General features: G+C 40.9%; 1 protein-coding gene across 1 annotated transcript in view; it reads left to right on the top strand.

Annotated features, from left to right (window-relative positions):
* The window catches only part of Hs3st3a1 (heparan sulfate-glucosamine 3-sulfotransferase 3A1), an 87,581-nt gene extending 70,904 nt beyond the window's left edge, over positions 1-16,677 (top strand). Inside the window, exon 2 of the mRNA XM_090349561.1 lies at positions 13,316-16,677. Coding sequence (XP_090205687.1) covers positions 13,316-13,937 — 622 coding nt within the window. The 3' untranslated portion in view covers positions 13,938-16,677. The remainder of the gene's footprint in view (positions 1-13,315) is intronic.
* Positions 16,678-24,418: the final 7,741 nt, after the last annotated feature.

The raw sequence follows: 24,418 nt of genomic DNA, 5'->3' as shown, positions 1-24,418 counted from the left end.
ACACACACACACACACACACACACACACACACACACACACACACACACACTTCTAAGAGCTTATCACTATCAGCCTTGGATTCTAGATTGCAGTTAGGTTTTGTTTCTATAGTTGGTTGTCATTTCCTAGCTACACTGAGAATCATTCTTTAAGTCTTACCTCTGTACTTACTGGTTTTACATGGCCTCTCCTTTGCTATAAAATACACAGACTTCCTTCATCTTGGAACTTTGCATTTTTTTACTCCCTTGTAGCTAAAAATGGACATACAAGTATGTTTGTTCATCTCCAAAGTTTACACAGGTGTTATTCTTCTAACTGTTGCATATCTGGAAATGTCATTCTGATACTACTTCATACCAAATCTAACTTTGATGCATATAAAGGCACACACACACACACACACACACACACACACACACACACACACCTTGCATCTGTGATCCAAGAAAACTCTGCCTCCTTCCCTTTAAGAATGGCTCATCCATCTGTCCTGACCACAAATGTATCTTCTGCCCTTTTGGTAGATTCCCCACAATAGCAATGGAGAATCCTGGACTTTTCTGTCCTCACCTGAAGTTCAAGGAATGGCATTTGGCTTCAAAATAAATGTTGGGACCCATTGTATCATAAGTCCCGAGAAGCAGTGGAATGGTTTGTGCTCTCTTCTGTGACTTCAACATTCTGAGGTTTAGAGGAAGGAGGCTGTGATTCACAAAGATGAGAACGTTATCCCAGCTTCGAAGCCTGATATTTCCTACATTTCACTGATGGTTTGATTGCTTAGAATTACATATCCAGATTGGGTCAGTGGGGGAGGCAAAGCGGAAACATCAGCCTTGCTCTCTCAGAAGCCAACTCAAACATTATCTAAAGGGAGTCTCCTTTCCAGACATACAAGTCACGTTTTGAGCAAGGTTCCTTGTAGCAGCAGCAGGGAAAGAATTATGAATGTAATCTGGAATTGGCCTGTGAGGCAGCCCCTTGACAAGCTCCACGTTTACAGCTGTTTTCTGTACTCACAGGCACACGCCAGAAGGGACCTGGAAGAACTATTCTCACTCCGTGGCCATGAAAATGACATGTTCTTTCTAGAATTTTCTGCTTCTGGAGCTTTGCAAACACAGATCCGATTTGATTATACAGACCTAAAACAAACAAAACATAGAAGGGCTAGATTTATTTATTCCTCAAGGTAAATCGCCTTTTCTTGACAACTCGAGGCTTCCCCTTGCAGAATATCCTAGAAGATGGCTTTTGAATAATATGTCTTATGTATTGCCTATTTGCAAGATTCAGTGTATCTGAATATTCTCCTTAGATAAGGTTTGAGTTGCACTCCAAGATGAATAGAAAGGGAATGCATTTGTATTCACATACTTTTTTTTAGGATGCCAGAGACAGATCTTGTGTTTGGGAAACCTGAAAGAACACATACTTCAAAACTAGACAGAGGCTGGGATTTCATTCGGTCCCTTTTAGTCGTAGCTATTTGTCTTTGGACAAGCCACATTATCTCTCTGAGACTATGTTCTCATCTGTGAAATTAGGCTAATAATTCTAGCTTTTCTTTGTTGCAAGACTTGGGGAACAATGTGTCAGAACTTGGACTATGGTAAATCTGTCTTGAGTGTTCATTTTCTTTTGTCTTGTTCTTGCGTAGATATCTTAACTGCCATCCTCGCAGCCCCAGATCTGTTAGTTTAATGTAGCTCAGTTCCTGAACTTCTATCATTTCCTGGTTGAGATATTTTGGTTTGATGTTTCAGACACAAAGGAAGAAAGAGACAGGTATGGAGCCCTTTGGTCCCAGTCCTATTGAATGCAGTAAGACCACTGGCTTATGAAGTCTCAGGTCTCTCTGCTGTACCAAAGCACCAGAGAAACACAAGCTTAGCTTTCCCGAGCATTCCAACCTCAGCATCTTCTCTGAGCATCAATTGCTTGACTTTTAGTCTTTGAGGCTTCGTTGATTTTGAAATCAGTCCTGTTGATGCAGAATTTCTCTGGCTAATTTGTTACACAAATCTCTTGATTTGGTGGCCCAAGTCAAACTGCAGTACGGAGTCATAAATGAACCAGAGCTTTATATTAAAACAAGTTGATAATAAATTGAAGAACCCAGGCCATGCAATGGAATTTCTGACGTAAAACACCATAAAGATGTTGAAAAGTATAACTTTGCTTCACTTGTGAAGAGACTGAAGCCCAGGAAATGGGAGCAATGCACTTAAAATCTCACAACCTATTCACAGCAAGGAAATTCTGAAATCACATGTCTTTTCCCAGTTCTGAGTTCTCCATAAAACCACCCTGTCCTCATGAGGTATGGGATTCATCGGAGCTTCTTTTAATATATGACCAAGAAGTTTCTGTCTCTATTAGGGTGAAGAAGCAGACCAACTTTAAAAAAGTGGTTTCAACTTTAATCAAGTGGAAAGTACATATTTATTTCTAACCGGCAGTGGAGAAAGCACTTTTTGTTTCATTTTTCTTGGTACTGGGGTTTGAATTGAAGTCCTCTCTTATATTTGGCTGGTGCCAAGTACCAATTTGAGCTACACATCTAGCATTGCTAATTGGAGATAGAGCCTCACAGGCTTTCCTTCCCAAGGTGCTTTTGAACCTCAATCCTCTTGATATCTCCACCTTTACAACTCTGAAATCTCTGCAGTTTACACACAGCTGTCTGGTATCCTTGGTTCTCCCCTAAATACATCTCTCTCCTAAATATATAGCCCCCATTTCAGCTTTCCACTATCAGCACCTAATCAAGGGCTTTATTTTCTCTAATTTGGATTATGTTCAAAGAGCCTTTCAGAGTTTGTAGACACTTGGATTGTTTTCCGGCACACGGGCTTCCGTTTCTTACATGCAGGGCATCAATCATACTGTGATATTTCAGTGTGGTTAGACCCAGCTCCCAATTCCAGCAGACCAATTCCTTTATCTTAACAGCATTCAGTTCTGAATCCTGTCTTTTAAGATCTCCGAAGTACCTTCTGAATAGCTCAGATCTTCATAGTTAACATCTGTTGAGTTTGCCTACCCAAGCTGATGTTGATGTATTCTTTTTTTAAAATTTTTTATTGTAATTAATAAAAGGGTTACATGATATTTGCCAGATAGAAGGTGCATTAATTCACATACATTGATACCCTTTCACATGTCTTGGTACCCATTACCCTCCCCCCACCCCCGTCTTTGTTCTAATCTCATTAGTCTGTGTGTGTGTACGTATGTGTGTGTAAGGGTGTGTATGTGGTGTGAGTGTGCTGGTTCTGAGGCTTGGACTCAGGGTCTGAGCACTGTCTTTCCACTTTTGTTGTTGTTGTTTAAGGCCATTGCTGTTCTGCCCCTTGAGTTGCATCTCTGCTTCCTAAAATTTTGGTCATTAATTGGAGACAAGAAGCACAGCAGTTTTCTTGGCTTTGAACCAAGATCCTCAGATCTCAGCCTCCTGAGTAGCTAGGGTTAGAGGCAAAGCTGCTTCTTATCTGCCACCATGCAAGGCACTGTGTACCAGGTGTGTGCTAAAATGTTAGATAAAAAGCTGTCAGGGAACTTCAGCATAAAACCTTCCTGACAGTTATATAGGGAGGCTAGAGGATCACTAAAGACTGCGGAAGTCACTAAAGACAGAGGATAAAGGAATGAGAAAGAAATGAAGACTGGACAGAATAATTTTGTTATTTCAACATTACAATAAACAGAAAAGAGACACACCAATCAGAAAGCCATTCAATTCTCCCTATTGAACTGAGGGCCTACCTCCATAAGGAGGAAGGTGACCCAAGATGGTTGAGATAACGAGATATTACTGTTCCCATGGCCTATGCCACCTGCTCTCTTTCTCTGTCATATTTTTCTTCTAACGAACTCGCCTGTCATCTTTACCTATGTTCATGTCATGCCTAAATGATTTTATTTTGCCAGTCCCGTATCTTGAGCTCAGGATCTGGGTACTGTCCTTGGGCATTCTTAAGGTTAGAGCTCTCCCACTTGAACCACAGTACTGCTTCTGCCTTCTGTGTATGTGCTACCGAGGAATTGAATGTGGGTCTTCATGCATGCTAGGCAAGCACTCTACCACTAGGCCAAACTCCCAGCCCAATTCCTAAATGTTTCTCTTGCCAGATGAAGTACAAAGGTTGTTTAGCTGTTCTGAACATTCGGTACTCTTTGGTGTGTTGGCTGGGAAGTTAGAGAGTAAATATGTTTTTTTTTTTTCACTTGAACTCATCAAATGGTAACTTCGGGAGGATGTCCCCCCCCCCCACTTCATACTTTTCTCCCCATTTCCTTCAGGTTTTAAAAACTGATACTTGGGCATCTTTGAATGTCAGCATTTTCATGAAGAAAAAGAAAATTGGGTGCAATCCTATTACCTACTTTATTTATCTTACAGCCCTGTGAAGATTAACTTAAAAAGTAGTTGCTGAAAGGTTTGCAAATACAGTTTGCTGGTCAGGTAACCTATTTGTGCCACATTTTAAGATCCCCTGTGATACAGTGGTGCGCTGTACAGGAAGGATGGGTGGCCAGGTGTTTTAGCAGCTCCTGGGGAGGGCACAGACAGGATTCCCTTAGTCCAGTGTGTGGGTGTCAGTTCCAGGCTTCTGCTTTTGTGATTGCTTTGTTACTGACTGGAGATACAACTGGTTTAGCAAATGCCTTTTGGAGCTGTCTTATTTTGTTCGGGTTTTACCAAATGCATGTTATCTTAGGGAAAATTGGCCCATCTATTTTTTAAAAGCATAGTAAAATATTTATTCGTGCATAACTTCAGTCTACAAATAAAGGACACATAACTCAGGGTATAGCCTAGTGAGCTTTCACAAAGAGCATGTATTTACATAACAAGCAATGACCATCTTCTCCCCCATTCCCAGAGCCTCTCATACCCTTCCCCAGTTACTGACTCCCCTGAAGGGAAAGCACTTTTAGTCATTGAATGCAATAGTCAACAGGTGCATTTATCTATCTTTGACCTTTTGATAAACTAATGCATAACTATTCCTGCACATTAGCTCTGTTTTAACATTGTAAGCTTAATCTACACTGACAGGCATAAATGACAGCAATCTTCCATTTTGATGGCTACATGGTATAGTGTGTGTGTGTGTGTGTGTGTGTGTGTGTGTGTGTGTGTATTGGTGTTCACTTCTGTTTTATGTGACATTGGGAACTTTAAATTCAGGACTATGATGGTTGACTATGAACTTTGGTAATCATGCATTCTGGAGTATATCTGGGATGTGTACTGAGTGAAGTACCACCTGTGAAGTGGAGGGGAACAATGTGTGTGTGTGTGTGTGTGTGTGTGTGTGTGCACACGCACGTGCGTGCACACACACTCAGCTTTAGTGGAGGGTGCCAAGCAGGTTCCTAGATTCATTGTACAGGATCCTTTCCAACCTAGGGCATGCCAGAGATCCCTTATTCTCACCCACATCCAGAATTCTTAATGATTTTGATTCTAGTTGGTGTATAAATTCATGGAACGTTCTTAGAATGGGCTAGTCACTCATCAGGGAAGCAATTACATGTTTCATAGCATGAGATTGATATTTTCTTTTCCTTCCTTTCTTTTCCTTTTTTTCCTTCCTTCTTCACTCCTTTTCTCCCTACCCTTTGTTCTTCCTTCCCTTCTCCTCCTTTTCCTTTCCCTTTTCCTTCCTTCCTTCTTTCCTTCCTTCCTTCCTTCCTTCCTTCCTTCCTTCCTTCCTTCCTTCCTTCCTCCCTTTCTTTTATATTATTGTCGGGATAATGTGTGGAGGGGTCACAGTTAGATTCACCAGGTAGTAGGTGCATTACTTCTTGCAATTGATTTTGTCCCCGTTTCCCACCCCCCCAATCATCTTGTTTCTCCCCCTTCCTTTCCCTATTTCTTCCTTCCTTCCTTTCCTTCTTTTTAAATTTTATTTGCTAGCACCAGGTTTTGAACTCATAGCCTATTACTTGCTCAGCTTGTTTGCTCAGCTGGCACTCCATTTGAACTATACCTATACCCTGGCTTGTTGGCGTCTCCTCTGCCTGGGCTGGCTTCAAACCTCAGTCCTCTAGATTTCAAACTCTTGACTTGTTAGAATTACAGGTATGAGCTCTTTTGTGTTTAAATGATTTTTTTCTGATGACGAAAGAATTCTGATAACTTCCATAAATACATTAAACACTTAAATACTGTCTTAAGTATATCTTGGTGATCCAAGCTTTTTTGCTCATTTTCTCCTAGGCTGTTAGTTTTTTCTTCCATCTATTGATTCATAATGGCTTTTTATATATGACAGATAGGACAATTTTTTTCTTTATCAGATGTATATATTTTAAGTATTCTTTCCCATTCTGGTGTTTGACATTTTACTCACTTAATGGTCTCATTTGATGAAAAACATTCCTTATTGTTCTTTAGCTTAGTTTAATTCAATATTTTCTTATCATCATTCCTTTAATACAGTTTCAAAATCTTGGCCTCCTTCAAAATCATTAGGATGCTCTCCTCAGGTTCTTTTAAAATGCTTCATTTGTTTTACCCTTCTTGTTTATATCTGCAAGCAACCTGTAATTGGTTTTAGGTAGAGTCAGAGGCAAGAGTCAAGATTAAGCTTTCCTTGTGAATAACTAACCAAAGAATGATTCAGAACATCCTGGGGCAAGTCTATTTACAGATTCATTAGGAAGAGCTACTTCCAGTATCAGGGCTAAAAGAAGTCAGCACTACAAAAAAAAAAAAAAAAAAAAAAAGACTGTGAGGCTGGGAGGCAGTGGCCTAAGCTGAGAAGAAAGGTGGAGCACAGAGGTGATTCCTCATTTGTCCTTTCCTTGCACATACTACATGCACACAGAATGTCATGGCAGGCTGTTTTCTCAGAGGGGTTCTCTGCTTCTCTGATTGTCACTAAGGCCCAGCCAGAGTGACAGCAGGAAACATTCACCCTCAACAGTTGTGGGCTGGCACAATGTCTGGATGCGATGAAGGGTTGTCTAGAAGCTCTTTGTTTTGGTCATAATTCCTCACATACCATGGAAGAAGCGGGGATCCCCTTAAGCCCCAAGTTCCATTCTCATACCATAACTTGTCAGCTTCTGTACTTTGGAAGCCAGCAGTTCTCTCATGGTCTTCAAAGCATGTATCTTCACTGTCTCAGCATCCAATGGTCAGATGATTGGATGTTGGAAAAGCATGACAGAGAGGCCTATCTCTGGTCTTCTCTGAATACCTCTTACCTGGATTGAATGAGGTTCACTTGGAAGTTTGGAAGTCAGAACACTGGGCTTTGCTTTCTTGAAATCAATAATTGGGGGGCCAGACATGATAGAGAATCCCTGTAATCCCAGCTACACTAGACATGTTAGTAGAAAGATCACTATTAGAGCTATCCTAAGGGAAAAAAGTATAAGACGCCATCTAAAACTTGGCAAAAGCAAGCATGACTAAAGTTGTAGCTCAAGTAATAGAGCACCTGCCTGGCAAGTGCAAAGCCCTGAGTTCAAATTGCAGTACGGCTAAGAAAATAAAACAAGTAGTAGCCACTGCATACAATGGCCACGCTGACTGATACTCATTTTTGGGCCAGACTGCCTGAATGTTTGGACTGCTTTTCTTGGTGAGATGAAGAAACTGAGCTTAGTGAAATTAAGTGACTTGGCTTGAGGTCAGCCAGCCAGCAGTGAGAAGAGATCATTTTCCTTCTTTCAGATCAGCTCCACAGAAGGTCATAAATTATTTCATTCCCCTTTGGTCCAGTAAGAGGAAAACAAAACCACAGCTCTTTCAATACTTGGCTTCAATACTTAATTAATTGCAAAGCCAACTGACTACTTTGTCCAACTAAATGCTTTCCCAACCATTCATGCGTTTGTACTCTCCTGTGTGCTTCTATACAAAGGAATCGTTGTAACCAAGTTTACCGTCCTACCTGTCTATAGATTTAGGACAGTTATGCATGGCTATGAAATCAGCATCTAAAACTCTAAATCTTGGAAAACTCTAACTCTGCATACACTCTCTCCAGCCCTAGGAAACCAGTCTGCTTTCTGTCTTTATGATGTGGCTATTTGAGATAACCTCACTAAAGTGGGATCAAGCAGTAGTCTTTCGGGATTGGATTATATCACTTAGTATAATGTCCTGCTGTATCGCATGAGAGAATTTCTTTTCTTTTTTGCATCCCCTTTATTGGTAATCAGATGAATTGTCTCCACTTTTTAGTTGTTGTGAATTTTTACTGAGTCTTTTAGAGGAGGAATGAAAGGCTTATATCACTCTGGTACTAATAATTGGCTCTTGAAATCCTTTCTTACCTTTGTATCCTTGAGGACTGTCTAATTTCTCCTTATCATTTGGTCTCTGCTCTATTCTCCATACCCACTAGAAAAGTTTTCAAATCTTATTCACAATGTAGAGATGAAATTGAAACAGGGTGGGCCGGGAGTTTGGCCTAGTGGTAGAGTGCTTGCCTCGCATGCATGAAGACCAGGATTTAATTCTCTGTACCACACATATAGAAAAAGGCAGAAGTGGTGCTGTGGCTTAAGTGGTAGAGCCCTAACCTTGAGAAAGCCCAAGGACAGTGCCCCAGGTCTGGTAAAGAAAAAGAAAAATTGGAACAGTGCACACTGCATAGCCTGACAATAAAATCTGGGACCTTTCCCCTTCCACCATTCAATTGAATATATTCCCATCAACTACCATTGGGCTCCATCTTTAGGGAAATCACCTGGGTTTCCCATAATCTGGCTGGAATTTCTTCAAACCTTCCATGATGTTGGGAATTTCACTGTTTACATAGAGTAAAGTCCCAGCACATGTCTTACAAGGGTAAGAAAGGATACTTCCCTGGTTCTCTCAAACCCTGAAAATTCAGTATTCTGCCTTATAGGTGTATTTCATTTCACAAAAAGCTCAGCATCATGTTTTTGTTTAAATTTTAATTGCAAAGGTGATATACAGAGGGGTTACAGTTATATGATTCAGGTAATGAGTACATTTTGAACAGTGTCACCCTCCTTCCTGCATTCTCTCCCAGCTTTTCCCCTCCCAACTTTCCTCCCCTCAAAGTAGTATAGTCTATTTCCAACATAGTGTGCACTGGGTTTCACTGCTGAATTGGTTCCCCCTGTCCCACTCTTTCTGTCAGCACCATTTTGAATATTCAAGGCCAGTCCGCAAGAGGAAAATGACTTGAAAAATCAAAAAGGATATTTTAAGTTAGTGTCCTAGGTGAGTCCTTAAAAAACAAAAAACAAAACACAAAATCACTGTTCTTTACAATCCTAACTTAAATTACAATTTATGTAGACTATCACTTTTTTCTTTTTTGCAAAGAAAGCCAAGTAAAGAGGAGCTTCTATGGTTAAGCCTGATGCCCTTCCTTCATGCCACCCAGTTTTGATTTTGCTGACCACCGTCTGCAATTAATGTGTCTTTTTCTTTTGAAATCCTATTTCAGCAATTTCCTTCTTAAGCTCCTTTTTTGGCTGGTTCTTTTCCTCACTCTATTCAAGCAATTTAAGACACAGTTTCTTTTTCAGTTGTCGTAGTATTGTTTTCACAATCTACAGCTTCAGTCTAATGGAAAGGCTCTTGGGTGTCTCTCCTGCCCCTGCAAGCCAAACCAGGAGCTCCCCAGTGAAGTCTGATATCTGTGCATGAGATGCGGGCCTAAACCTAAAGTAGTTAAAAGCCAAAGATTACAGGAAAGGAGACAGGGATGTTGACCTTTTGTATTTAAATCAACAAATACTTTTTTTTTTTCTTATCACTGTGGTGCATTTGGTGTTTGCTTTTACAGACCAAAACATTCTCACACATTTGATCAAATTTCTTTCACTGAGAAACTCGAACCATCTCTCAGTAGATCTCTCAGCTTATCTCCTACACGGATAACTAACTTGAGCTCTCAGAGCTTGTTGTTCTCAGTTCTCTGAAGGGAGTTGCTCTGTGAAATTGACACTGTGAAGTTGTGCAGAAGGCTATGCGTCTCTTTGATATCTCATTGAGCCCTTGTCTTTGCTTGGTTGGTTATACCTGGAACTCTAAGGTATATATGTAAAGGCTTAGTTTTACTGAGTTACATTAGAAATTTTTTTCAAACACAGATTCAAAATTTCTTTCAAAATAAAAAATACAGCATCAGAAATCATATGTATAATTTTTTATTCTCCCTTCTAAAAATAACAGAAGTAATAAGACTCTGGTTGAAATGATCACAGAAAACAAAACTAGGGTAAGACCTCCATCATTAAATTAGAATACAATAGTACCACAAAAATACCTCATTGGGTGGGAATATATGTCCAATATTTAACCTGCCAACTAGTCCACAAGATGCCTGTGATTAACTTTGAGTTAATTCAGTTGGCATGGGGGGATGTTACAGTATCTCACTTTGTTATCTGATATATTGGATATATTTATATTTGGTTATTTGAAATTGGATAGGAAAGGGGGGAAAACAAGATGAGGGGTGGGGGTGGGGAGGAGTGATATGGGGACCAAGACATGAGAAAGGGTATCAATGTATGTGAATTAATGAACGTTCTATCTGGCTAATATAATGTAACCTTTCTATTAATTACAATAAAAATATATGATAAAAAAGAAAAGAGGGACATCCCCCCCTTTTTTTAGGAAATGGAAAGACTTAGAAAAAATCCTATTAAGTGAAGTAAGCCAGCCTCAAAGGAACTTAGGCTCAATGGTTTCCCTCATTTGTAATAATCAGTAGAAACCTTGGGCTCTCCTAGCAGAGATTTGCAATAGAGCAAAACCTTGATGCAAAAGGCCATATGACGCTAAATGAAAGGACCTCTAGGATATAGAAACATAAGCCATATAATGAATGATTGTTGTCCTTAATGTACTATGTTATCTCTCATCTCTTTTGCTGTCCCTTGGTTATCTCATATTGTTACAGTATCTCACTTTGTTACCTGATATAGCGGATATATTTGTATTTGGTTATTTGAAATTGGATAGGGAACGAGGGAAAACAAGATGAGGGGTGGGGGTGAGGGGGAGGGAAATGGGGACCAAGACATGTGAAAGGGGTATCAATGTATGGGAATTAATGCACCATCTATCTGGCAAATATCATGTAACCTTCCATTAATTGCAATAATAAACATATGGGAAAAAACAAAAAAGAAAAGGGGATTTATGAATGAAATTGTTCATCAGATATGGATTGTATTCTGGTATAAGGATTTGAAGTCAGAACCTCACACTTACTTAGCTTTCTTGGTCAAGACTGGCACCCTGCCACTTGAGCAACACCTCCACTTCTAGCTTTTTGGTAGCTAATCAGAGATAAGAGTCTTATGGACTTTCCTGCCCAGGCTGGCTTTGAATCATGATCCTCAGACCACATCCTATTGAAAAGCTAGAAATACAAGTGTGATGTACCAGTTCCTGGCCAGCTATAAGTTTTTTAAGTGGATATGAGAACTTAAGATTCATTTTTGCAATCTTTCCTCTCATGTTTGACACTATATAACATATATATATATAAGTAAACAAAACTTGAATGACAAAACTTGAATATATCAACAGAGGCAATTTCATGCAACAACATATGGCTTTTATTACAAATACAAAAGAAAAACTAACTGCAGAGTTTATTGAAACAAATCAATCATCAGATGTAGAAATAGTGTATTGCAGTGTGGTAATAATTTATAAGAAGGCCAATGGAGAAAGGAACTACAATATTAAGAATATGATAATGTGGCCATTTGCAATAATCAGATAAAAGGTAGATTATTTAATATTCTGTTTATCACATGAAAAAGCTTTCCTCAGAAATTATGAAGACAAGTTACTAACAGGCAGGTAGTGTATTCAGTGTAGATTCCTTGGAGGGAAGAGGATGGGTAGCATATACCATATGAATGCATTGGAGGAAAAATGATTGACATTGAACAGGAAGAATTGGCGTAGTATAAAAATTCATCTACTCAGGGCCAGAGAGTGGCTTAATGGCATAATGCTTTCCTAGCATGCATAAAGTCCTGGGTTCAATTTCTGGGTAGCACATATATTGAAAAGCCAGAAGTGGTGCTGTGGCTCAAGAGGCAGAGCACTCTCCTATGGAAAGCCCAAGGACAGTGCTCAGGTCCTGAGTTCAAGCACCTGGACTGGCAATAAATAAATAAATAGCATCTACTCAAAATGTCATGTAATTTTGGAGTGACAAATGGACTTCCAGAATATTCTGCTTAATGTTTTTGGACCATGGCTGAAAGTAGGTAACTAAAACCAGGCAGAGTCAAACCAAAGATAAGGAAGGACAGCTGGACACAATGATACTATATTAAATATTATCTCCATTTAAATATAATCTCCAAGGTGGGGGCTCATGCCTGTCATTCTAGTTACTCGGGAGGTTGAGTCTGAAAAGGTGATAGTTTAAGGCCAGCCAGGACAGCAAAATTTGTGAGATTCCATCTCCAAAATAACTAGAAGAAAACATTACTGGAAGCAGGGTTCAAGTGGTGGAGAACCAGCTGAATGAGCATCAGAGAGCCATGCAAAGAGTCCTTGAATTTAAACCCCAGTCCCCCTCCCCCAACAGACACAAAATAAAGAAGAAAAGTACATATTATTTCTTTTATTTAAAAATAAAAACCTCTTTGAGAGAAACGATTCTTGTGTTAAGAACAAGACAGATGATCACACGAGAAAGGACTTATATATGCCAGTCCTGGGTTGAAGCTCAGGGCCTGAGCACTGTCCTTGGATTTTCTCAAGGCTAGAACTCTACCACTTGAGCCTCAGCATCACTTCCAGCTTTCTTCTATGTATGTGGTACTGAGGAATCGAACCCAGGTCTTTGTGCATGCTAGACAAGCACTCTACCACTAGGCCAAACTCCCAGACCCATGGGACTCTTAGATATTTAAATATCATCTCTCAACTTTAGGATTCACCCCAAAATAATTGACCAAGGCAAACAACTGGAGAGGGGCCATACACGAATAGAATGAATTGAGGTCCCTTTGTGCAATTACTTGATTTTGTTTGTTTGTTCGTTTGTAAAAGGGAATTTGCTCAGGTTATTTTCTTACAGTAGTCCAGAGTGATAAGAATAAAAATAACAATAATAAAAGAAATTGAAATTCACATAGCACTTGGGTACACGCAGGCCCCCTTTCCCAGCCACTGAGTTCATAGTAAGGAATCATCATGAGGCCGCTGCAGGGCGCCTTCCTGGCTCTTCTGCGCCTCTCTCTGTGGGTCAGTGCCAGGGGGATCTCACAACCTTTCTTCATGTTTCCCCCCCCCCCTTTCCTTTTTCCTGCCTGTCCCCGCAGGGAGCTGATGCCCCGGACCCTGGACGGACAGATCACCATGGAGAAGACGCCCAGCTACTTCGTGACGCGCGAGGCGCCCGCGCGCATCTCGGCCATGTCCAAGGCCACGAAGCTGATCGTGGTGGTGCGCGACCCGGTGACCAGAGCCATCTCCGACTACACGCAGACGCTGTCCAAGCGGCCCGACATCCCCAGCTTCGAGAGCCTGACGTTCCGCAACCGCAGCGCGGGCCTCATCGACACGTCGTGGAGCGCCATCCAGATCGGCATCTACGCCAAGCACCTGGAGCACTGGCTGCGCCACTTCCCCCTGGGCCAGATGCTGTTCGTGAGCGGCGAGCGCCTCATCCGAGACCCGGCCGGAGAGCTGGGCCGCGTGCAGGACTTCCTGGGCCTGAAGCGCATCATCACTGACAAGCACTTCTACTTCAACAAGACCAAGGGCTTCCCCTGCCTCAAGAAGGCCGAGGGCAGCAGCAAGCCGCACTGTCTGGGCAAGACCAAAGGCCGGACCCACCCCGACATCGACCCCGGCGTGGTGCAGAGGCTGCGCGACTTCTACCGGCCCTTCAACCGCAAGTTCTACCAGATGACCGGCCATGACTTTGGCTGGGATGGATAGCAAATATAATTTAAAAAGATGAAGAAAAAAAATATCGAAAAATATAATATATTTTTTTATCAGTCGGTACAGAAAAGGGCAGTTTAATATTTGAGCTGAACATGCGTGTTTCGGTATTTTCTTTCCTTCAGAGAATGAATGTTTGCGCCTTCCTTCGTGTGTCTCCCACATACAACATTTGGGTGAACAACAAAAGGAAAATTGCACTCGATTACATACTTTCGCCTGTCAAGATTTTATTTTAGGCCCCTTCATTCGGTATGGATATCATTAAAAAGTTTAGAGAGCCGGGTAGGTTCCCTGGCTCCTGCCTGGAATTCTAGCTACTCAGTTAGGCTGAGATTTGAGGGTAGAGGTTTCAAGCCAGCCCTGGCAGGAAAGCCATGAGATTCCTATCTCCTCCTAGCCACCCCCCAAAAAAAGCAGAATTAGAGACATGGCTCAAGTGGAAGAGTGCCAGCCTTGAGCAAAAAAAAAAAAAAAAAAAAAAAAAGTTAAGGGAGCACACCCAAGCCCTGAGTTCAAGCCCTCGTAGAGGCAGAAAAACAAGAACAGAATCTTAAAGGTGAACATTGCTCTCTCCCCTTTCTATTTACATACAAAACTTTGACAAAGTGTCAAATCCCCATGTCAATTCTACCTTTCCCTTTGGCCCATATCACGGTTGTTAAGTTAAACATTTTCCAGTTGCTACTGTACTTACATTTGCACACCCGTTTTTCACACTGACTTCTGTTCTGTTTTTGATCCTCATGCTAATTCATGTTACCAGAGGACCACAAGATTATTATCCCCATTTCACAGATAAGGAAAATCAGCCTCAGGGAGATTCAGTAACATATGTTAAAGTCGGATGTCGTTCCTGACAAAAATCCCCCATCTTCCACTCTTTTCTTCTTTCATGCTGTTTTAGATGCAGGCTTTGGAAGCCAGAACTTGAGAAGAGACAGGGGGGTGACTGATGTCCAAGCTCTGATGCTTATTCCAGAATTATGTTCAACTATTAACACCTACACATAGCATCTTGTGAGAGCCTATCTTAGTTTTTGGTCAGTTAAAGTACACACAAAGGGAAATTTGCCAGATTGATCACTGATTTATGTTTAATAGAAAATTACTGAATTCTTTCATGAAGAGCAAAATAGACAGCCACGCTCAGAATGCAGGAATATCCCATATTTGTTAATGTGATTATTTTATTCTTGTTTTAAGGAGAAACACAGCTGGGTAATTGTGGCTTCCACCTGTAATCCTAACACGTCAGGAGGCTGAGATCGCTGAGGGTTATGGTCAAGCACCAGCCAGGGCAGAAAAATCTGTGAAACTCTATCCTTTCCCATATATTTTTTATTGTAATTAATAGAAGGGTTACATTATATTCACCAGATAGAAGGTGCATTATTTCACAAACATTCATACACTTTTTCATGTCTTGGTCCCCATGTTCCTCCCTCCACCCCCCGAAATCTGTGAAACTCTTACCACCAACTAAGCACCAAAAAGCCAGAAGTGGAGGTGTGCCTCAAAGGGTAAAGCACCAGACTTGAATGAAAAGGACAAGTGAGAGTACAAGGCCTTGAGTTCAAGCCCCAAGATAGCCACAAAAAATAAACAAGTGTAAGGAGAAGCCCAATAAATTAGTCTTTAAGTGTGCACATTACCTTTCTTTAACTACTTTTTGAAGGAAGAATGTCCATATTGATTGTAACATTGCACTTGTTTGCAGCTAGGACTAAAACCTTATCAAATGACAACTCACTTAAAATGTCTTCATTTTTCATGGGTGGAGCATGGTCACTTTGCCACGTTATTCCTCCCCTCCTTTACTCAAACCAACTACTGAATATTCATTAATATTTGGAACATATTCTAAGACATACAGTGGTGGTAAAATGGTAGGTTTCCCTCTTCTATCAGCTCCCACACATCCTCCCATTTCAATGGCCTGAATAAATCAATACTTTATTAAGAGTATTCCTTTGCTCTCTGAGTGGGTATTAACAAGATTAGCATTAATGGGAATTAAATTGGTTTAGCGAGGAGCCCATCTGCACAAAATATATAAAACATTTATAATTAGTCTGTCAGCAACATTTTATTGCAGGTTTAAACCCAAAAGAAAAATTCCTCTTCTTATTCCACAAACCTTTATCTACCAAAATTTAAAGGACCAGACCCTCTATTGTATCAAAATAACATTCTCCTTCTTTTCCAATGTTGTCAATCAAAAGAAATGAAAGTCAGTTTAAAATATGCCATGTCACTGTACATTTATATTGCATGCCATGTCGGGGATGTAAATATTTCTGAAAAACACTAACACAGGGTTGAAATGATGAAGAGAGGAAAAACAAGCTTTTGAGTTCCTAGATGTGTTGTTATTGCTGCAAAACTGTGAGTTTCTTGCTAGTATTCATTTGTTGGAGTCAGTTAGACTCCAAATCAGGTGGCCTTTTCCTGTTACACTCCTCTATTTCTGTGCCCTCAATTTTCTCATTCTGTACACCGTCTTCCACTTCCATGATTCATTCACCAGCAGCAGCAAGATACTCGTTTTAACTCTCCCCATTGTGGAACTCATTTTGTTTGTGTTTCTGACTTTTTTGTAAACAGTTGGTTGTTTGCATTATGCAAAAGTTGCCTGGCACAAAGAAACAATCGCACCTAACAATTGCATTCAGTTAACCTTCCTCTTTTTGTGTGGAAGAAATAATAAAAGAACAAAATTGAGTGCAAAAGATCTCTTGCACACAGTCATTTTTGTTCTTGTTTATTTGAAGAATGAATACAGAACCCTCCAGGAAAACTTTCATACTTGTAACAGCCTCTAACAGCATGTGGAGTTATCAATCTCAGCAGAGTACATAAAGATCTAGGCTTGGTCTGCCCTCAGTTTCACCCAGAACAGGAACATTCCAGTTCTGTCTGCAGTATGCCACTTACAGTGGGCTCTTAGCCTCTTGTCTACTTTTAATTCAATGAGCTGTACCAAATAATAGGTTTTTATATTAAACAGAACATCTTAACCATCCTTTCTCTAAGCTGATTTCTCCAAAGTTGACTGCCAAGCAGGCTCACTTTCTGCAGAATGTCTTTGCAGGAAAATACCCAGAAGTGCTTCGCTTCTGAGACTGCACCTACAGCACATGCTTTCTCCAGACAAGTGCTTTTGAGGCAAATTAACTTGATTCTGATGTCGTATATTAATGGATATTGATTATTCTCGTAAAATTAAGCACGCTCCCACTGCCTTCTTTTCTGAGGACCTTCAAAGGCAATAAACCACTGGATTATTGGATTGATTTCCCATTTGGCACTTGAGCACAGGTTTTTACAAACATATAAATGTGTTTTGAAGTTCTTACCTTCTGGGATTTCAGATGCCAGCAAGATAAATTTCTGCTAAATATCAGCAGTGTGTCCTGCTGGCTAAGAACCTACCAAGTACCATGAAGAGATTCCCCAGTGCATTATGGGAATAAATAACTCTGTGGAATAATAGTGCACATAGATGAGCGCTCTTTCAGATGCATGATTTCACCTGAAACTAGCAATAGCTCTAGCAGACAGGGTAGTTCAAGCCGTGTAGGTACTTGGAAAGTGGAGATCAGGGGATTGAGGTTCAGGACAGTCTGAGATATGAGGGGTGTTAATGACACTCTATGTTTGGGTCAGGGATGTACATGTGATGGAAGAAGCAGAATGGCTGGGCATAGAGCTATCCTCTGGTCCTCCTACCAACAAGGAGAAGCACGAATAGCTTAATCATATTCTAGGCCCAAATGAGCCTAATGAGAAACCCTATCTTGGAAATAACCAAGGCAAAGAAGACTGGATGTCCTGGAGGAATGATGGCAGAGCCCTGTGTAGCAAGCACAGCGCTCTTGAGTTTCATCTCCAGTACTGACACCTCCCTCCCCCCCCAAAAAAAACCCCACAAGCAAAACAGTAGCTGATTGGCTCTCCACTCTCACCGTGGGGAGTGGGGGTATATAGATGAAGAGACCAAAGTTTAACACTGCAGTTCTTTTTTGTACACTGGCTGATAGGCTTGAATTCAGGGCCTTGCACTCTCACTTGGTTTTTTCACTCTAGCCGATACTCTACCACTTGAGGCACACCTCCACTTCACCTCTTTATTGGTTAGTTGAAAATGAAGAGTCTCATGGATTTGTCTGCCTGGGGCTGGGTTAGAATCCAGATCCTTTCATCTTAGCCCCTGGCGCAGCAAGGATTACAGGTATGAGCCATTAGCAACTGATAAAAACCATTTTTTTTGTTTTGTTTTGTTTAATTAATGGTGATTTTTCACCCAAGACAGTCTTGGAAAGCTTTCCCACCTCCCAAAGTTGCCTTGAAGTTGGCACTGGTGTCTCAGGAATACTACTAAACACCCCTTGATGCACACATGAACCCCCTTAACAAAGAATCATCTCAACCAAAGTGTCAGACTTTGTTGAGGTTCCTGGCTAGAAATGGAGTAAATTAGTCACACAGCATGTGTGTGCAAAGGCAGCTTCACAAAGAGTCTTGGCGGCCATTCTTCTTCTCTTGGTAATCATAATAAAGAGCTCAACATTTAATGTTATACTTTGCCATGAGGGGCGTTAAGGGAGTTGAACCAAATGACGTGCTCACAATGAAGATAAGAGGAACAACTTGTAACACACCGATAATTGCATTTCTGTGGTGTGAGATCCGTCAGCTTTAGGAGGAAAAAAATAACATTGCAATAAAACATTTCTTAAAGCTCTCTCAAATTGAAGTCTTGTAGTTTCAGTTTGATGGAATGACAGGGTCATGTCAATATTTCTTATCACCTGACAACCTCGAAGTGCTGAGAAGTAAATATCTCCTTTTCTGTAAAATGACAAAACTCACACAGATGCACTCTAGTTACAAGTGTTTCTGGGTTGCTAAGAAATAGCAAGGAAAAGCAAATTCCTCTTTCCTCATAGCCTAAAAGCCCCAGAACTTTGTGCAGAAGTGTTGTCAAATCTGGGAAGAGAGAAGGTAATAGTTTCCAGGTATAGGGAAAGGCAATGAAACACCAGCCAATGCAAAGCATGATGTAAAAATAAAATAGAACCCTGTTGTCCTTGCTGAGGAGTTGGGGCTTTCAAAGCCCACACTTCCAGCCTAGCCAGAAAAGCATGAGTGTTACTGGAGAATTTGTGATCCCTGAAATATCTCCATCTGCTTGCAAATAAGCGATAGTCTCCATGATATGGGAGAAGAATATGAACAGGGAAATGACAAAACTGTTTGTTCACAGAGCAAACGTAGAAAAGCTGAATTGAGGAAATGGTGAAACAAGTATAGCATGATACACGGTCTCAAAAGGATGGCATTTTGTTATGCCAGGAGGGAAGAAAACTGAAAATAGAAATTGCTTTCTAATATCCGGATCCACTGTGGGATATGAGACGATGATGGTCTATTTCAGGCTATAAGCTGATTTTGTTAAAGTTAATTTCCAATATAGTATTCTGTTGATAGCTCTGTGCCTCACAGCTTATGCTCTTAGTGTTATTGTCACACTCAATGGTGACAATAAATGAAGACACATTATCTTTTGTGAGTCCTTCATCCTCCAATGTCTAGGTTAACTATTTTGGATGTATTTCAAGGATCAGATTAGGATGTGACCGGTCCATTGTTAGCTCTACTGGGTGAAACACGAATGGATTTGATTTCTAACTTGGTGCTAACCTGAAGTAGTCCTGCAGTTCATAGGCTAGCAAACTCCGTCTCTATGAATGTCAGTTCATTGTAAAGCCAGAGTATTCAACTCCCCTGAGATATTGCCCAGATTGCAGATAGAGTGTTGTATCCCTTTGTCTCCCTACTTTCTAGCACTTTCTGTCGCCACTCACTGCTAATATGCCATGACCCACTGCCCCAAAATGCTTCCCTCTCTTCTCATCCACCATTCTTAATGATGCTTACTTCCTGTGGAAGACTCCATGGACAAGGGCTTACAACGCTAAGACAAGCACTTGGAATCCTGTGTTTTTACCTCAGGATGATGTTGACACAGATCAAATAGACTTAACTTTTCTCCAGGAGTGTTTTCCGAAGGGAAAAATGGCTCTGAAGGGAGATGTATGAAAGATGAAGCATGTTCACAGCAAGACCAGAAATGCCACTGGGCAGAAACATACCTGCCTTCCTGTGTCTCGCTTCTCACTCTGACCAGACCAGACAGGGGGCAGAAAGTGGCATTCTGCTTCTGAAAGGCTGTCTGCCTCTGGGCTGCTATTTCTGACTGATATTTCACTGCCACCTGTTATCTCTTATCTAAACTCGGATGTCTTTATTTCAAGCCTGTAACAGCTGGTGGAGCAGAGGATAGTAGGATGCAGGAAACCTTAGAGTCCTTTCCTGGGCCGGTTGAGAAGGATCAAGGATTCTTGATTACCACGAACTGAAGCCCCCATAATGTAACCTCAGTCTCCTTCCAGGCAATTCCATCCCAAATACTTGATCCATTGTTCTTTGTCATTAAAAAGAAAAAAGAAACTCTGACTATATGTTCTGTAACACTTCTACCTGACCTTCATAGAGCACTTTATTTTTTTCAGTTCTTTTATTATTATAAAGATGATGTAAAGTCAGGTAAAGAGTACATTTCTTTTTGGATAATGTCACACCTTCCCTGTTCTTTCCCAGTTTTTCCCTCTCCTAATCATCCACAAGTTGTATAATTCATTTTTCCACACAATGCCTAGTGAGAACCACTCAACCCAAATCCTGCACTCCAAAAGACAGATTAAAAAGCAAGGATAAAAAGAAAACAAAAGCAACAATAAAGGAAAAACCTCTTGTATCTTTTCCTAGAGTTCATTTCAATAAATACCATATTTGGTCAGATTCACATAGGCATTGCAACTTTCCCTTGGTCTCCTAAGAATATCCTCCTTTGGCTATACTGCTATGAATGCCTAGAGTCCCGAATAATTTATCATGCCCCAGTGTATTTTAGAGCTAGCTTCTTCATGTGAAAGAAAACATGGACTATTTCATTTGTCTCTCCGAGCTTGGCTTATCTTACAATTTGATTGGTCCTAGGTCCATCCATTTTCCTGCAAATGACACAATATTCTCTCCAATGGGTGTATAAAATTCCATCATATATAGGTATCACATTTTTTTGATCCGTTCATCTATTGTAGGGCATCTGGGCTGTTTCCACAACTTGGCTATTGTGAATAGTGCAGAAATGAACATGGATGTGCAAGCATCTTTCCAGTGTCCTAGTTTGTGATGTTCAGGGTAGATGCCCCCAAAGCATTTTTACATCCTACTTTAGATCTGAACTTTTTTCCCTTTCTTTCTAGATTAAAAAACAAAGTTCATGTGATTAGTACATTACATTGCTATAAAAACCCCATTAATTCTCCCTGCTAAATTATTTACAACAGTCTCCTTAGCAGCATGATCCCCCCTTTCTTGCTCCCATCTTCTTTCTCTTTGGAATACACTTTCACATTTTAGTGTTTTATCAATTTTTTTATCTAAAGAGTTATCTAATTCTGGGTACCAGTGGCTTATAGGTATCTTACCTGCACAGGTGTTTGAGATCTAAGGATCCAGGACCAAGGACAGCCTAGGCAGAAAAACTACCAAAAAGATAGAAATAGAGGCGTGGCTCAAATGCTGAAGTGTCAGCCTTGAATAAAAAAAGCTATCCCAGAGCATGAGGCTCGGAGTTCGTGCCTTGGTACCAACACACACACACACACACACACACACACACACACACACACACAGAAATTATTATTAAACATGTTTGTTTTGTATTCATCCCTGCTTTCCTTCCTACCAGGGGTTGAACTAAGGGCCTCAAACTCTTGTCAGCCTTATTGCTCACAGCTTGTACTCTACCACTTGAGACATATCTCTAGCCCAAACTTTTGTTTTTCATTGAAGATGCAATCTATTGTAGACTTACTTTGGGCTGGCTTTGAACTGTGATTCTCTGAATCTCAATCTCCTGAGTAACTAGATTGCAGGTGTGAGGCACGTGCACAAATGAGATGTAACTTTCCTATCCCCTCTGCCTCACTCACTGCCTACAAAAATACCACAGCATGGCTTCCAGCTGTTCAGATTCCACATTTAACACATCTTGCTCTCCTGCTAGATACATATGTAACGTAAATAATGAGCTTTTCCTCCCTCAACTTTTGAGCCTCACGGTTTGATGAGGTCAGTAATAATATGTTTTATATATCCACAGGATGATAAATTCTATTGACTCAAGCCGGATTGACAGAACACAGAGAAAATCTGGAGGCAGATCTAATTTGATCAGCTCCCTCTGCTTTTCACTTAGCTTGCAAGTCTCTGACGAGTGAAGATGTCTATGTTCTATTTCTCTTCCCTCAATGTCTCTTCCAGCCTGGCCACAGCTTATTCATTTCCAGTCATTCCCATGATGTGCTCATTATTTTCCTTGAGTTGGGTTCCATTCTCTCCAGCTTCTTCTTCAGTTTATGGCCATGTACGTTTTTTTTTTGTTTTTTTTTTTTTTTTTTGGCAAGCCTTTGGGCTTGAACTCAGGGCCTGGGCACTGTCCTTGGACACATTTTGCTCAAGGCTAGCACTCTGCCACTTGAGCCACAGTGCCACTTCTGGTTTTTTCTGAGTATGTGGTACCACGGAATTGAACCCAGGGCTTCATGCATGCTAGGTGAGCACTCTACCACTAGGCTAGGCTCCTGGCCATCCTTTTTTTTTTCTTGTTGCCATCTGGACTCTGTTTTCTGGTCATCTAGAACTATGCTACATCTGTCTGTGTCTGTCATTCTGTCCTCCACATGAACAGCCCTCTTTCATTTCTCTCCACCCGATGCTTGAGATGAGGGATGTATACACACTAGTGGATAATACAAGTATGTATTCATTAGACTTATACAGCACTGAATACTTTCACCTGCCTTGAAAGAAGAAGCAAGGTGCATTTGATTCTCACTAATCTGTCCTCTTTTCTCTTCCCTCCCTCTCCTCTCCCCCCCACCCCCGCTTGTCCCCTCCCTTCCTCTCCCCTGTCCCTCTCTCCTCTACCTCCCTTTACTAGGATTTGAACTTAGGAATCCACATATACAGCTAGGCAGATGCTTTGCTACAGGCAGCATACCTCCATTCCTTTTTGCTCAGATTGTTTTTGAGGTAGAGTCTCACTTTTTCCCTGTCTTAGCCTGGACTGATCTTCCTCTTTATGCTCCCCACTGTAGCTTCTATGACAAACGTGAGTTAGTCCATCTGGATTTTTTTTCCTCCTGAGTTGGGGCCTTGTGAACTTTTTGGAGGCCCAAGTGGACCTCCAACAGAAATCCCCCTAATATCAGCCTCCTTATAAGGATTCCAGGTGTATACCAGTGCCTTGCATATTTCCCTATTGTGGTGACTTGCCATCAGATAACGAAACTCCATACTTTCTGGACTATCTTGTAAGTTATTTTGATGTTCTGGCAAATGATAAAATCTTATACAAATCACTCAAATACCACCGAGTTTCTTCCCTTATTAAACCATTAGAGAAATAAAAGAGGACCGACAAATGGTGGCGTTAATACCTACGAGCATGCCTGTACATCATAACTATTTGCCTTCTGCCTCTTTAAGGGAATGACCATTAAGTTAATCACTTGATTTCCTTTGCTACTGAAAATTGTGATTAAAGTTTACTTTCTAATCATTATCAATTCCAGGTATGGTGATTGTGCACATTTTTAATTGTAGTCCTCAGAAGCCGAGAGGAAAAAGGGTCATGAGTTTAAGGCTAGGCTGGGCTACTTAGTGAGATCCTGACACAGACAAAACTGAAGTCCACACAAAACAATAAAGTGGTTGTTGCTAGCTGGCCAGCAGACCTGCCTTTTCTCTACACTATGATTGCATCTGTCCATCTCAAGGGTGTATCTTTTCTCCCCAACAATCCCTGACATCATTCTCTTTCCTGAGGCTATACCTTTTCTTTTTTCTGAAATAGCCCTTTGAGAAAAAAAAAAGTTCTTAATAGCAGTTTCTAAATTGGGGTTATCTTACTCCATTCATTTGTGGCCTTTTAATTTACAGACGACCCCCTACCTTGAATCGTAAAAATATAACCCTAAAGAACTTGTTCATTCCTGGGTTTTCCTGTGCTAACCATTACTTCTGGCCCTTACTTTGATCTGGTCCAGACAGACTGTTTGCCTTGACATATGCTATTTCCTGGGAGTGTTTGTTCTCTGGTTTCCCTGCCTCCTCCACCAGTCCCCTGCTTTTGCAAATTACAGACGTAGAAAACTTATCTTTTGAATCCTTTCTGTAGGGAGCTCAGCATGCACACACAATCAGAAGCAGAGACAATATTTCTTGTCCCTTGATGAACACACAAATACCACCTTATTGAGATAATTAAAGATGGTTAAGGGCCAGAATAGACAATGCCTGCTGTTTTGTGACTTGGCTTCTTGTGGCCCTTACCAGAA

This window comes from Megascapheus bottae, chromosome 17 (assembly GCF_031878675.1).
Source record: "Megascapheus bottae isolate mThoBot1 chromosome 17, mThoBot2.hap1, whole genome shotgun sequence".
Classification (NCBI taxonomy): domain Eukaryota; kingdom Metazoa; phylum Chordata; class Mammalia; order Rodentia; family Geomyidae; genus Megascapheus; species Megascapheus bottae.
The sequence above is the reverse complement of the archived record's forward strand: the minus strand, read 5'-3'. Positions and strand labels throughout refer to the sequence as shown.